At 38.2% G+C, this 13,467-nt stretch overlaps 2 protein-coding genes across 3 annotated transcripts in view; one reads left to right on the forward strand and one right to left on the reverse strand.

Annotated features, from left to right (window-relative positions):
* Positions 1-1,690: 1,690 nt before the first annotated feature.
* Positions 1,691-2,512, reverse strand: LOC149078133 (uncharacterized). Its single transcript, XM_089242103.1, has one exon. It carries the CDS (start codon positions 2,510-2,512, stop codon positions 1,691-1,693), a length of 822 nt encoding a protein of 273 aa, XP_089098229.1.
* A 5,548-nt stretch (positions 2,513-8,060) lies between these two features.
* Positions 8,061-13,467, forward strand: part of LOC149078134 (uncharacterized) — a 60,413-nt gene continuing 55,006 nt past the window's right edge. For both annotated transcript variants that reach the window (XM_089241719.1, XM_089241720.1), the window contains exon 1: positions 8,061-8,533. The gene's annotated coding sequence lies outside the window, so the exon portion shown is untranslated. The remainder of the gene's footprint in view (positions 8,534-13,467) is intronic.

Here is a 13,467-nt window from a genome sequence, read left to right on the forward strand (position 1 = left end):
AGCTGGCGAGGTGAACACTTTTCTGGTTTCTGCCTGAACGCATACACTAACGGCTTATGGTCACTACAAATGCAGAACTGTCTTGCTTCTAGCATATACCTGAAGTGCTTGACAGCAGAATAAGCTGCAAGTAATTCTCTATCGTATGCAGAATAGCTTCTTTGTGCGCTTGAAAGCTTCTTTGAGAAGAATGCAAGTGGTTGTAGCTGATTATCGTTAGATACTTGATGCAAGGCGGCACCTATAGCAAAATCACTGGCGTCCACATGTAAAACTAATGGTGATGACGCTAAAGGATGGTGCAAAAGAGTGGCATTAGCGAGCTGCGTTTTGCATTTTTCGAATGCTTGTCTGGTCTCAAGAGTCCAAGGAATTGACGTCTTGTCATTCTTCTTGGTGCTGGACAAGAAGGAATGAAGTGGTGCTTGCACAGCTGCTGTAGATGGTAGAAATCGCCTGTAAAAGTTCAAAGTTCCTAGAAATCTTCGAAGCTGCTTGATGTTTTCTGGAAGAGGAAATTCTTGGATTGCACGAACTCTGTCCGGGAGAGGCTTCGAGCCGTGTTCATTGACCAAATAGCGCAGGAAGGAAATTTCCGGTACATTGAACACGCATTTAGATGTGTTGATTGTCAGTCCGTACTTATCGAGTCTTTCAAACACTTCTCTAAGGTGCTTGTGATGTTGTTCTGCGTCATGGCTGGCGATGAGCACGTCATCAAGATACGAGAAACAGAAGTCGAGATTGCATAGCACCTCGTGGATGAAGCGTTGGAACGTTTGTGCAGCGTTTGAGAGTCCGAACGGCATGACTACGAATTCAAACAAACCAAAGGGAGTTATGATTGCTGTCTTGGGAATGTCGTCAGGATTTACAGGAATATGATGAAATGCTTTGACCAGATCTATTTTAGAGAAAATTTTACATCCATGCAGATTCTGCGCAAAGTCCTGTATATGTGGCACTGGGTAGTTATCCGGCACAGTAATTCGATTCAGACTTCGATAATCACCAGTTGGTCTCCACTCATTCGGTCCTTTTGAAACCATGTGCAACGGGGAAGCCCAGTTTGATTTCGATGGACGACATATACCTTGGTCCAACATCATCTGGAATTCGGTCTTGGCAATCTTGAGTTGAGCTGGGTGCAATCTGCGTGGCTTTGCGAAAACAGGAGGACCTTTAGTTTCTATGTAGTGCAAGGTATTATGGGAAGCTTTCTTCGAAAACGGACGAGGTCTCGTTAATTCGGGAAATTCCTTCAAAATTTCAGTTATAGCACTGTTCCCTGAGATTGTTTTAATCGTTGTCGAAGGTCCATTGTAAGTAAAACCTTTACACGTGAGAGAAGTGAGTGGATCTATAAGTCGCTTGTTTTTGATATCGATGATGAGTCCGTAGTGAGCAAGGAAATCCGATCCGATAATTGGTCTCTCAACGTCAGCGAGGGTGAAATGCCATTTGTAATTCCGCCGTAAGTTCAAGTCCAATTCCAGGAGTTTCAAACCGTAGGTAGATATACGGGAACTATTTGCAGCGAAAAGCTCAAAAGTTGTTGGTTTGCCGTTGCCTTTGTAAGGTAAAATTGATATATCAGCTCCAGAGTCAATTAAAAACTTCATGCCGCTTTTCCTTTCCATAATGAACAAACGGCTATGGTGAAGACTGTTATCGCCGCCACCGCATGCCGTTACTGCGGGGGGCTTGGACCGTTTCCCTGAATATTCTGAGCGCTGTAAGCGCAGGGGGACTTGCATCTGGAAGCTTTATCTCCGAACCTGCTATGATAATAACACACGTTAGAGTTTTCATCGGAGTCTCGATATCGCGAGCGATTCCTAGAATCAGAATAACGTCGATCTCGACTGGAGTTTCGATAGCGGTTCCGGCTATTCCTCGGATATTTGCCCAACTGCTCAACTCTTTTAGTCAGCTCCGAGATTTGCAGTTTAAGGTCTCTTATTTCCGAGCAAGACGAGGCTTCTGCTACATGACCGTAATTGCGTTCGGTGAGCTCAGCTACTCGATCAGCTAACTCGGCTAGCTTGTCCAGTTCTTCACTGCTAGCTGCTAACACCGTTTGCATACTCTTTGGTAGTCGTTGAAGCCACAAATTTTTGAGGAAAGTCTCATCGCTAATTCGCCCTGTCGAAAGCTCGCGCATTTTACGTAGCAACGTACTAGGCTTCTGATCACCTAGAGATAGGTCTTCTAACAATATCTTGACCTCTTTCGCGGCTGAATGTTTATACACAGTGAGGAGTCTCTCCTTGAGTTTCGAGAACGGATCCGATGCGGGAGGATCGAAAACAATGTCACTTACCGTTGACAAGATCTCCACATCTAGGCAGTTGACTAGGTAGTTATACTTGGTTCCTTCGGCTGTAACATGATTGATCTTGAAGGCAGCGTCGAGCTGGACGAAAAAAAGTTTGATCCTGTCCTTCGAGAATGTCGGCAGTTTCGCGTGGACAGCTTGAACTCGAAGATTGCTCTCTTGCTGTTCAGCCATGGCGATAAGTTCTTGGCAGGTTCGGGATCACGTCCGGGTCACCAGTAAAGGCGACGGCAATGAGAAGATGTAAATTTCATTTTTAAAACATGAACATTTTATTTACACACACACGAACAAGTTATACGCGACATCCATTCTGTACGACGAAATACAATCCACTGATTAAAACGTTCGAAAAACTCTCTGGCGATCCGTTGCTAGGTTACCATCCATCGCAAGGCGAAAAGCGCTACAACGAGAAAACGTGACATCGTGACGTCACAGAGTATCGTTTATGATCGGTCACTCCAGTCTTTAGCCCATTAGACACTCATCGCAGCCAGGAAACCGATTCCTGTGATTTCAACTCTCGTCTTCACCAGTCATCTCTTTTTCAGTCTCGTTTCGTTACTGCCTTTCTCTCTCACTCTCCAATTCTAATTCCCCGTATCCAGATTTTCTCTTCCCTTTTAGATTTCATTTCGGACGTCCCCCGTCTCTTGGAAAACTCCACCCATTTAATTTGATTTGATATTTACCCATCATCTCTAAGTTTCTATTCGTTTCTTGAAGGTTTATTCATGAGATTGGCCACTGCCGATCCATCCCTAATTTCTTTGTCCAAGCGACTCTCCCTTCAGGACCCCGAGAACCCCAACGGCCATGGCCTAACCTACATTGAAGCTGCCCATGACTAATACTCGGCATTTTAGATCCTCTGTTACACTTTAATTGCACCCCCTAAATAAAGGGATTCTACTTCTACTTAAATGGCCGTCATCTATTCTCAATCTTGAAATTTGTCTATTCATTCACGTTGGTCCCCTTTATTTTCTTCGATTCCCCGCTTTCTCTCCAAGAAAACACTCCTCGGACGATCCCTTTTGTCTAGGGCACCCCTGAAGTACAACCGACCAGATGCTTTGTGACGGTAACTAAAAGATTCCCTAATGAATGGCGATTGCCCCATCTACTTGCATCGGCCTGTGATTGTATTTCATTTAATTGGGACTATGTTCCCACCGCTTGGACAAAGCTTCTTCCATCGACATGACGCCACTTACTTTAAACCCTCAAGAAACATGTCTACCATCCATAAACAACCATTCTTATTTACGTTCCTATTATTCAATTATTTGTTGCTGTACTTATAGTATATCGGTTACTGTCGCCTGCTATCGGTGCCTGACCTACAGTTCTAAATAGTTAAATCCAAAAATCAAATTTAAAATACTCCAAACTATCAATTTAAATATATCTGAAAATAATAATTTTAAATATTCCCTCTATTTCTATTTTAACTAGCACAGGCTAGTTAACACATGGTCACCCACTTGCTCACGCATACGGTCAATCATATGGCCACTCACAGACTCAATGCGGTCACTCATACTATCACTCACGCACTGATAGGGTCACTCACTTGGTTACGAATATGATACTGTCACCCACCTTGTTAGGCATACGATACTGTCATTCACTTGGTTACGACGCATACGATACTGTCATTCACTTGGTTACGACGCATACGATACTGTCACTCACTTGGTTACGCATGCAGTATCGCATGCGGTATCGCATGCAGTTACGCCTCACTTTATTATGCATACGGTCACTCATGCACTGATATGGTCAGTCACGGACTCATATGGTCACTCACAGACTCATACGGTCACTCATAGACTCATACGATCAATTATATGGTTTCACATGCGGTCACTCACAATATCACACGATCACGCACGCATACAGTCACTCACGCACTCATAAGGTCACTCACTTGGTTATGCATAGGTCATTCACAGACTCATACGGTCACTCATAGACTCAAACGATCAATTATATGGTTTCACATGCGGGCACTCAATCACACGATCACGCACGCATACAGTCATTAACGCCCTGATAAGGTCACTCACTTGGTTATGCATACGGTCACTCATGGATTCGCACGATCACGCACGCATACAGTAATTCACGCACTGATACGGTCACTCACTTGGTTATGCATACGGTCACTCATGGATTCGCACGATCACGCACGCATACAGTAATTCACGCACTCATACAGTCACTCACACACCTTTACCACGGTGAACATACGTTCACTCGCTTGGTTACACATACTCAATGCACTCATATGGTCACTCATACAGTCAGGGGCAGGCGAAATGTCGGGGGCGAAGCTTCAGGATCCCCCCCCCCCCCCGCAACGTTGCCGGTTGGAAAAAAAACTCAGTTGGATTATTCTCAAAGTGGAAAGTATCCGTTTCATAACGAAAAGCATCCATTTTTAAAGTAAGAAGTAACTAATAAAAGTGACTAAAAAAAGGATAAATTGCATCCCCCTATTTCAAATCTGATCCACACCTAACACATTGTAACCACACGGTGACCTAATTTCCTGTCCACAGTGGGTAAAATACAGATTTCATAAGTTTTTGAAAACCCTTAAATATCACGTGATAACAATACGTGCCCGGAATAATATTCAGAAGTATATATTTGTGAAGAAATAAATAAAACCAGAGGAAAAAAGCTGATAGCCATATTTTTCCTCTTGGCACCCTGGAAAAATCCTGATAAATCACTTTTAACGCTGCACATAACTCCGTATTCTAAATACTTTAATGATACGGTGAAAAGTATTTATCTCTTCCCTCTTTTCCCTGAATTCGGGAAAAATCACGAAAGAAAAAAAAAAATTTATACGATTTTTCCCCCCTTTTTCCGGGCCATCTCTAAAAAGGGTCTGGAGGAGTAAAAATCCATTGATCTCTGTGCTATCTCTCTCTCTCTCTCTCTACACACATATACCCCAGGCTGTACAATGAACCGAGCCAAGGGCATGATGGGTATCCGTGACGTCACATGCTACTATCATCATCATCACCATCATTGCTCTGAGGAGAGGGGGGAGGGAGCGTGTTTACTGCGCGCCATGTTTGGGGGTTTATCGCTCTTTCTTGGGTGTCTGTTTGGATCGAACAGGTAGTGATTTTTGTATCGTATTCTCTTGGTGGGGGGGGGGGGGAATCTGATTTCTGCATAGGGAAGGAGGGAGGGGCATTTGTCCAGGTCCTGAATAATTATAGCCCCCACCCCCCGCCCTTTCAAAATTTTAAGAATTTTTTGTTGCGGTAAATGAGACAAATAAGGATAATGCAAGTAATCGCCGAGCATTGGGTATTTTGGTAAGTTTGATAAATATACCCTAAATTTATCACTTTTACTGGCGATTATGCATAGTTTACACCCAAGTGTCGTTGGTAATTTGTCAATGGTAAATTAGATAAATTTCCGTATATTAACCACTTTTACCGGTGATTATGCATAGTACCAGTGGTAAATTGAATAAGTAGTACTAAAAAATAATCACTTTTACCACCGATTGTGCCTAATACCCAAACATTCCACAGTTGGGTCAACATGATATAAGTCGTACTGAATGATGTACTGTACATGGAAATTCATACACGTATTGTATCATTGTAATCGGGGCACAACTGTAAAACTTGTTACCGTTATACCGGGGGTCCGACTATATTCATCACACATACTAGCGTCATAAGTGTGCATAATAGCTGATTTTCATAAGTATGCATAATAATTGATTTTCATAAGTATGCATAATAATTGATTTTCATAAGTATGCATAATAACTGATTTACCACATTTACCGTAACACATACACAGTACATATATTTACTGTGCGGTCCCCACAAGGGTGAGGCTCCAGTCCTGAGAGAGCCGAGAACAGTTACCTTCACTTTTTGTTTTTTCATTGTAAAAATTCACTATAGAGAGAGAGAGAGGGAGAGAGAGAGAGAGAGAGAGAGAGAGAGAGAGCGACCCGTTCTATATAAAAGTCTAACTTTTGGGAGTCCACCAAAGATCTTGGAAGCACTCAGCAGGATTTTTTAAGCCGGCAGGGATTGCAATGCGCCACGATAGTATTTTTTAATGGAGGGCATTAATTATCGAGCATTGAGTGCTGTTTCATTCATTTTGAATCGAAGAAGGAAGATATTGCATGATTCTTTAATAAACTACCCCAGGGCTGTCTTAACGCTTCGGCCCACCAAGCACGGCCCAAGACAGCCTTTTCTGGTGTATAGAGGCACTCCACGATAATGGGATTAGGTGCTACGATAAATAGCAGAGGCCACCTGGGCAAATACCTCATTTTTCCACGTGTAAATTCGAGCAATTAACAAGGACCTGCATAAGTTTAGGGCCTTCCGATGAGGGCTTTGATCGGGCCCCCCTCCAGAGGTGGATTTATCGTTTTGTGGCTCGTGGCCTACACAAATTTTGCCTCCATCACCTATTCTAGTCCAGTTTTTTTGACAACTTATATTCCTTCAAATTAGCCACAATAATCTAATCACTTAGCGCCGCCCCCCACCGCCGTAAATATGCTTCTGTGTTGAAGTCACACTTAGGTCATCCCATGCTTTGTCATTCCATGCAATACACCTTGTAAACAGTTGTTTTCGTTCCTCGCTCATCTGGTCACTCACATACTTGCAAACTCTCTATGTTAGTCCTGCAAGTGGTCTGGAGATATTTTTCCACTACCTCCTTAAAATTCAAAACAAAGGACAGCTTACGAATATCAGTAACAAGAAAGTTTTCTTCTTTGAAAGCTCTCCGGGATTTTTAAGGGTTCCCGTGGCGTTTGATCATGCAGACCCCCAGAGTTCCGCGGATCACCAGTTGGAAACCCGTGCCTTAAACCATGGCCTAACAGCTCGGAAGCCGTTTGTTACTCATTGATTGCCGGTCACGAACAGCCTCAGACAACACTTCAATGAAAGAAACAGTTCCAGAATTTAATGAACGAAATAATTCCAGAACTGATAGAAATTCAGAATTAATGAAACGAATATTCATTGAAAAAGAAATAGTTCTAGAATTAATGAAAAAAGAAATACAGTCGAATTCCGTTATAACGAACTCCAAGAGACTGGAGAAATCACTTCGTTATAACGAAATTTCTTTATAAAGGAATTTCAGGTTTGCATTGTTCCTATGTAAACTTATTTGAGGGATTAGAAAAGTGTTCGTTAAAACGAGATTTTCGCTATAACGGTATTCGTTAAAACGGGATTCGACTGCAGTTCCAGAATAATTGTGAAAATAGTTCCAAAATTCAATAAAATGTCAGACTTAATAGAAGAAATATTTTCAGAATTGGCGAAAATTTTTTCTGAATAAATGAAAGAAGTAGTTCCACAGTTACCAGAACCCTGTCAGCTCCAACCTTATGGGAACTATGGGGGTACTCCAAAATGTTGGGGGCCCTGTGCAACCACACCTGTCGCACACCCCCAAACACAGTTCTGCAAACGAGAAAGAAAACTTTAGAACTAAAATTTTTCCATTGAATAGAGATGAGAGAGAAAAATATATAAAAAAGGAAAAAAAGATTACTATACATACGTACGGGGGGGTAGGTCGACTTTTTTTAAGGTAAACGTCGCCAAATTTGGCGATTTCACAGCCCGTCGACCGGCTTCACGGGATCGTACCATGGTAACCCTAACAGACCGCCTCTCTGCTCTCTCCAGTGTTATACAGGGAAGAGAGGAACGGCCCGGAAAAATCACAAAACCGGAGGTGAAAATAAGGCCTAACTCTAAAACTCAAGGTGGATATATATACACACACACACGGAGGAGGCCTCGATATTTGAACAATTTCATTTAATGACCACATATCCAACTTAACATCCGGGACATTCCCGACCTGGATTATCATCAAATGATTGTAACAACGAGAAACATAATTATCATGTTTTTTTTCCCATGGCTTCTTTTTTTATCCATCCTCCATTTGATTGTGAGAAGCAAGTGATGGCGATCGGAATGATCCAGGACTACTGTGGCTCGTCATCCGCGGCTAAAATTTTAGGATTTATTGTGACCATAAAATTATAGAAGATAATTCAAACCGAGGGATACAATGTAAAAAAAAAAGGAAACAAAAACGATAATTATAACAGGCGGAACTGGAATAACGCTGCTAAAATAACAGGTGAGTACAATATCAGAAAAAAAAAATATTTTACTGTTATCAATAATGGTCAAATAATTATAATCAATGATAATTAATTGACCTACATAACCTAATTAGTTAACCATATTACTGACTATTTCATACTTAATTATCATGGAAAACAGTACATGTTGTATATAATATATCATATATGCTGTATAATACATACTAAAACATAATTATAAATCGTAGACAAATGTAACAAATAATTTTTTACAAATTATCATGTATAATAACCATTATAAAAATTTCAAAAATTTTCCAATTGAATTTGTTATAATACGAAAAAAAAAGAACGAGAAAAAAATGTCAATTTCCGGTCATTATCGATAATAATATAATAATTATTAATTATTTTACAATGCTATATGAAAATCCTTTTATTTTTCGGGTTTATATGTTAAAATTTTAACGCATTGTTATGAGTATCCGTGAAATTTGGCATTCATCCAAAATGATGGACATCAAAAAAAAAATTTTTTTTTACTATGATACGGTCACTGGTGAACTAATTATTGAATTATCAATTAAAGTCAGATATATGTTCCGTGATTGGGTTATAATCAAAAAATTCCTTAAAAAGAGATATTTTTTTGAAGATTCATAATCGAGAATACAATCGTGGTAATCACGTTGATTGGGGAAAAACTGATTATCTGCGTTCAAACTCGAATTCATGATAATTTAACTATATGTCTTTTCTTCAAGTTTATCTAATATTATCACTTTAACAGAACTCAGTTTCTGTTTAGAAATATACCTCCGCTTAGTTAGGAAATAATTTGTGTATTTCTTCGATTCGAGAAATTATTTGTATGTATATATAAAAGCTTAGATACAAAATATTTTCCATCTCATTACCTGGTTTTGTTACGAAATTATTCTCACTTCATTGGTGATTCTTTTTTGTCGGAACTCGCCTTTGTTGTGAAATAATTTCACCAGTCCATGCTTCCTGAGGAATTATAGAGGTTGATATGAAATTAAATTTCAGTGGAGCTTATTTGTGTGTGAATTGGGTGTTGTGAAATAACTTCCATGAAAACTTATTTGACAGTTGTGAAATAATTTCCATGAAAGCTTATTTATTTTACTGTTATGAAATCATTTCCATGAAATCTTATTTCAGTGTTATGAAATCATTTCCATGAAATCTTATTTCAGTGTTATGAAATCATTTCCAAGAAATCTTATTTCAGTGTTATGAAATCATTTCCATGAAAGTTTATTTTACTATTTCATTGTAGTAAAATAACTTCCGTGAAAGCTTATTTTACAGTTGAGAAATCAACTCTATAAAATCTTTTTCAAAAGTTGTTACAGTTGAGAAATCATCTTCATGAAATATTTCTCAAAACTTGTGGCATCATATATGTATTTTAATGAAAGCTTATTCGAAAGTTGTGAAATCATTTCCATCAAAACTTATTTTGCAGTTGCAAAATCGTTTTCATGAAAGCTTGTTAGACAGTAGTGAAATCTTTTTATGATTGAACATGAAGAACATTATTAAATTGTGAGACAATTTTCACTAGAGCTCAATCGCTGTTGAGAAATTCTTTCTACGAGGGTTTGAGTATATCTGTGCTTACTTGTGAATAATCTTAAATACGACTTGTATTTCATTGTTGTGAAACGTTTCTCATTACAGCCTTCCTGGTGTTATTTTGAAATCATATTTATGAGACTTACCAGAGCTTCATTGCAAGTCATTTGCAACAGAGTTTATAATTTTGCTGTTGCAAAACAATTTACACCTGAGCAAAATTTCGAAATCGTTTCCTATTAACTTTGCCTAGCATTGTGAACCCTTACTTAGCATTCAACAACTCTATCTCAACGATCTTTAAATTCATTGAACTTTCTTGTGATATAATAACTCATCATTACGATGCTAAATTATATAGATTAAATCTCCTTCAATATAGAAGAGCAACCGCAACATTATCTATACCTTCAATTAACTTATCCAGTTAACATATCATCACAAATTGTTTGTTGTTAAATATGTTTTCTGGAGATTATTCGCATTTAGTTGTGAAATATTCTTCATTGCAAGTTATCAGGCCTTGCTGGGAAATCACTTTCGTCAGAACGTAACTGACTTGTAAAATCATTTTTATTGAGCTTATCAGAACTCCGTTTAATATCTGGGGTTTTTTTTTTATCAGAGATAATGTTTAAATCAGAGCATATGAAAACACTTTCATAAAAGCTTAGATTGCTTTTTGTGGAATAATGTTCGTCTGGTATAGAATCCAGAATGATCTTCATCAGAGCTATTTCAGAAAAACAAAAGCACTGTTGTGTTGAAAAGTTTAATCTTGATAAAAGCGGTGGTGTTAGACTTTGGTGTGAACCAGAGTCATCAGTGTTCATTCTTGTCGGAAACACATTTGTATTAAAGTGCAATGTAAAGCAAATCATTACTCTATCGCAGTTCATTTTAACAAGACCACTGCCATCAGATTTCATCTTCAGTGAGATTACTGTTGTCAGAGTTCATCGTTAAAACAAAGCATTGCTAACGGATTCATTGTAGCCGAAGCACTGCTGTCAGAGTTCATTCTTATTACAAAAGCCTTGATATCAGAAAAATTGTTATGAAAAGCATTGTTCTTGTTCATTGTTAATGATAGCATTGCTAGCAGAGTTCTTTACGAAAGAAAACGGTGTTATGAGACTTCATGTTAAAAGAAAATAATATAATCAGCGTTCATTATTGAAGATAACCATGCTATCAAAGTTCACTGTTGAGGGAAACAAAGGGTTTTCAAAGTTCACTGTAAAAGAAAGCAGTGTCAGCGTTCATTGTTGAAGGAAATCGTGCTATAAGCGTCCATTAATGAAGGAAACAGGATAGTCATGGTTCATTCTTAAAGAAAGCAGTGTTATCAACGTTAATTGTTGAAGGAAATTGAGCTATCCGCTTCCATTGTCAAGTGAAACAGGGTTGCCATAGTCATTGCTAAAGAGAGCAGTGTGAACACGTTAACAGCATTCATTTTTTGAATAGAGGGACTGTTGCAATTGTTCATCATTCGCAGGAGCACTGCTATCAACACCATTGTCGACGGAAGTAATTATTCACACACAGTCGTAACACTTCATTTCAAACTAGTCATCCGAATTCATTGTTTGCAAAATCATCATTATTGATGCAACAAAAATAACTTTTGATAGAGTTCAAAAAATCATTAAGAAAATGAAAAGAATCCTCATTATCGATCAATTTGACGCCCAATTTTAACTATTCACAGAATCACTGACACTCATTGAAATTATCGACAATCATTAAAACAAAACAATACAGTAAAACACTTATAACGACAACGAAGATTCCATGAAATTTTGCCGTTATAACCGAGGTGTTGTCACAATTGTGAGGTTGACGTTTTCAAGACATTTTTTGACGAAAAATATAATCAGGGACAATCAAGTACTGCGCGTGAAGTTTTCATTTCTTTATGATCACGGTGACCATATTTTATCGGAAAAAAAAGGGACATCGCGATTCTTACCAAACATGCTGCCAAATTTCGGCGAAAGTGGCACAAGTATTACTTGTAAATAATCCTAGGAGAGTAATACAATGTTACAGCAAGTCTACTAAAATTAAAAAGCATTTCATGGGAAATAAATGAATTTGGCAACTATATAAGATAAATATTTACAGTTATATTGATTGTAACACAATTTATAAGTTAATAAGTTTTGCCAGTTACTTTCATTCTCGATTCTAATAAAGATTAGGAAAAAAGCTTTGTCGAGAAAACGGGACATTGTTATAGGAAAAATGTCGGGAAGGGCAAAATACGGAAATGTTTTGTATAGAGTCATGTCAATGAAAGTCAAGTTGGAGAGTTAAACATGTAACAAATATTTTTGTTTTAACGTCAGGTATAATAAAACAACAGATGAACATTCCTTGGATGTGATCAGCCCTAATCTTAGAAATTTCTTAAGAAAACGTCATTGTGTGTGTGTGTGTGTGTGGAAACAGGAAACGAAAACATAACCAACGAAAAAAATTAAACGTTATATCCGAGGTGGTTTCTTTTCATCGATATTGTAAATTAACATTATTCTCTTGGGGAATAAGTCCGGACTAACGTTATAGCCGAGGTGTTGTTGCAACCGAGGTCGTTATTACAGATTTCGACTGTTTTTATTCATTTTCCACAGTTACCTTTTTTTAAAAGAAGATACTCTCATGTGTGAAAAGTTATAAACGACACTGACCCAGAGAGAAACAAACGTTATTCCGAAATATTCACGTTATTTTCATTCCATTGAGATCTCAAATGTTCTAAATCCCAATCACATTTCATATATACACGTGAACAACAAAAAAAAACGGGAATGGAATTCACAGACAAATAATGTATTTATTCATAAAACAGCTCCGGTTTTTTCTTTGTATTTTTATTGTTTTTATTGTAGTTCAAAGTATTTCGGGAAAAAACTAACTCATGAATTTGAATTTAATGGTTTTATGTAGATGGTTTTCTTTTTCCGGTTTTCTTGGTCTTTATTCTGTTGTTATGTTGAAAGAACGGGAAGAAAATGGCGTATCCCGAAATGATTTCTACATTAATGCACTGGTTGCTCTCGGGAAAACTTCGAATATGTAAATTAAGTTGAAGCATGAATCGCTTGTTCGTGCACCTTTTTTTTTCTTTGTTCATATCCCGGAGAAATGTTTTTGAATAGAAGAAGAAATATATATATATATATATATATACGTGGGGGGGGGGAGAAGACAATTGTGGGAGAAAAATGAATTTTTAGGATTTTTCAAGGAGATTCGTATGAATCCCTGGATTTTTCATTTACATTTTTTGTTGGAATTTTGCTTTTTTTACGTACGACATACATGCTCAACCTATGACCGACGGGTCAAATGTGGCCCT

The sequence above is a fragment of the Pholcus phalangioides genome, unplaced genomic scaffold (assembly GCF_987345545.1).
Source record: "Pholcus phalangioides strain wild (caught in Gottingen) unplaced genomic scaffold, Ppha-v1.0 ptg000014l_1, whole genome shotgun sequence".
In the NCBI taxonomy this organism is placed as follows: Eukaryota; Metazoa; Arthropoda; class Arachnida; order Araneae; family Pholcidae; genus Pholcus; species Pholcus phalangioides.

What these genes read in the sequence shown, in the direction of transcription:
- LOC149078133 (XM_089242103.1), bottom strand. Translation starts at nt 2,512, where the DNA reads ATGGCTGAACAGCAAGAGAGCAATCTTCGAGTTCAAGCTGTCCACGCG.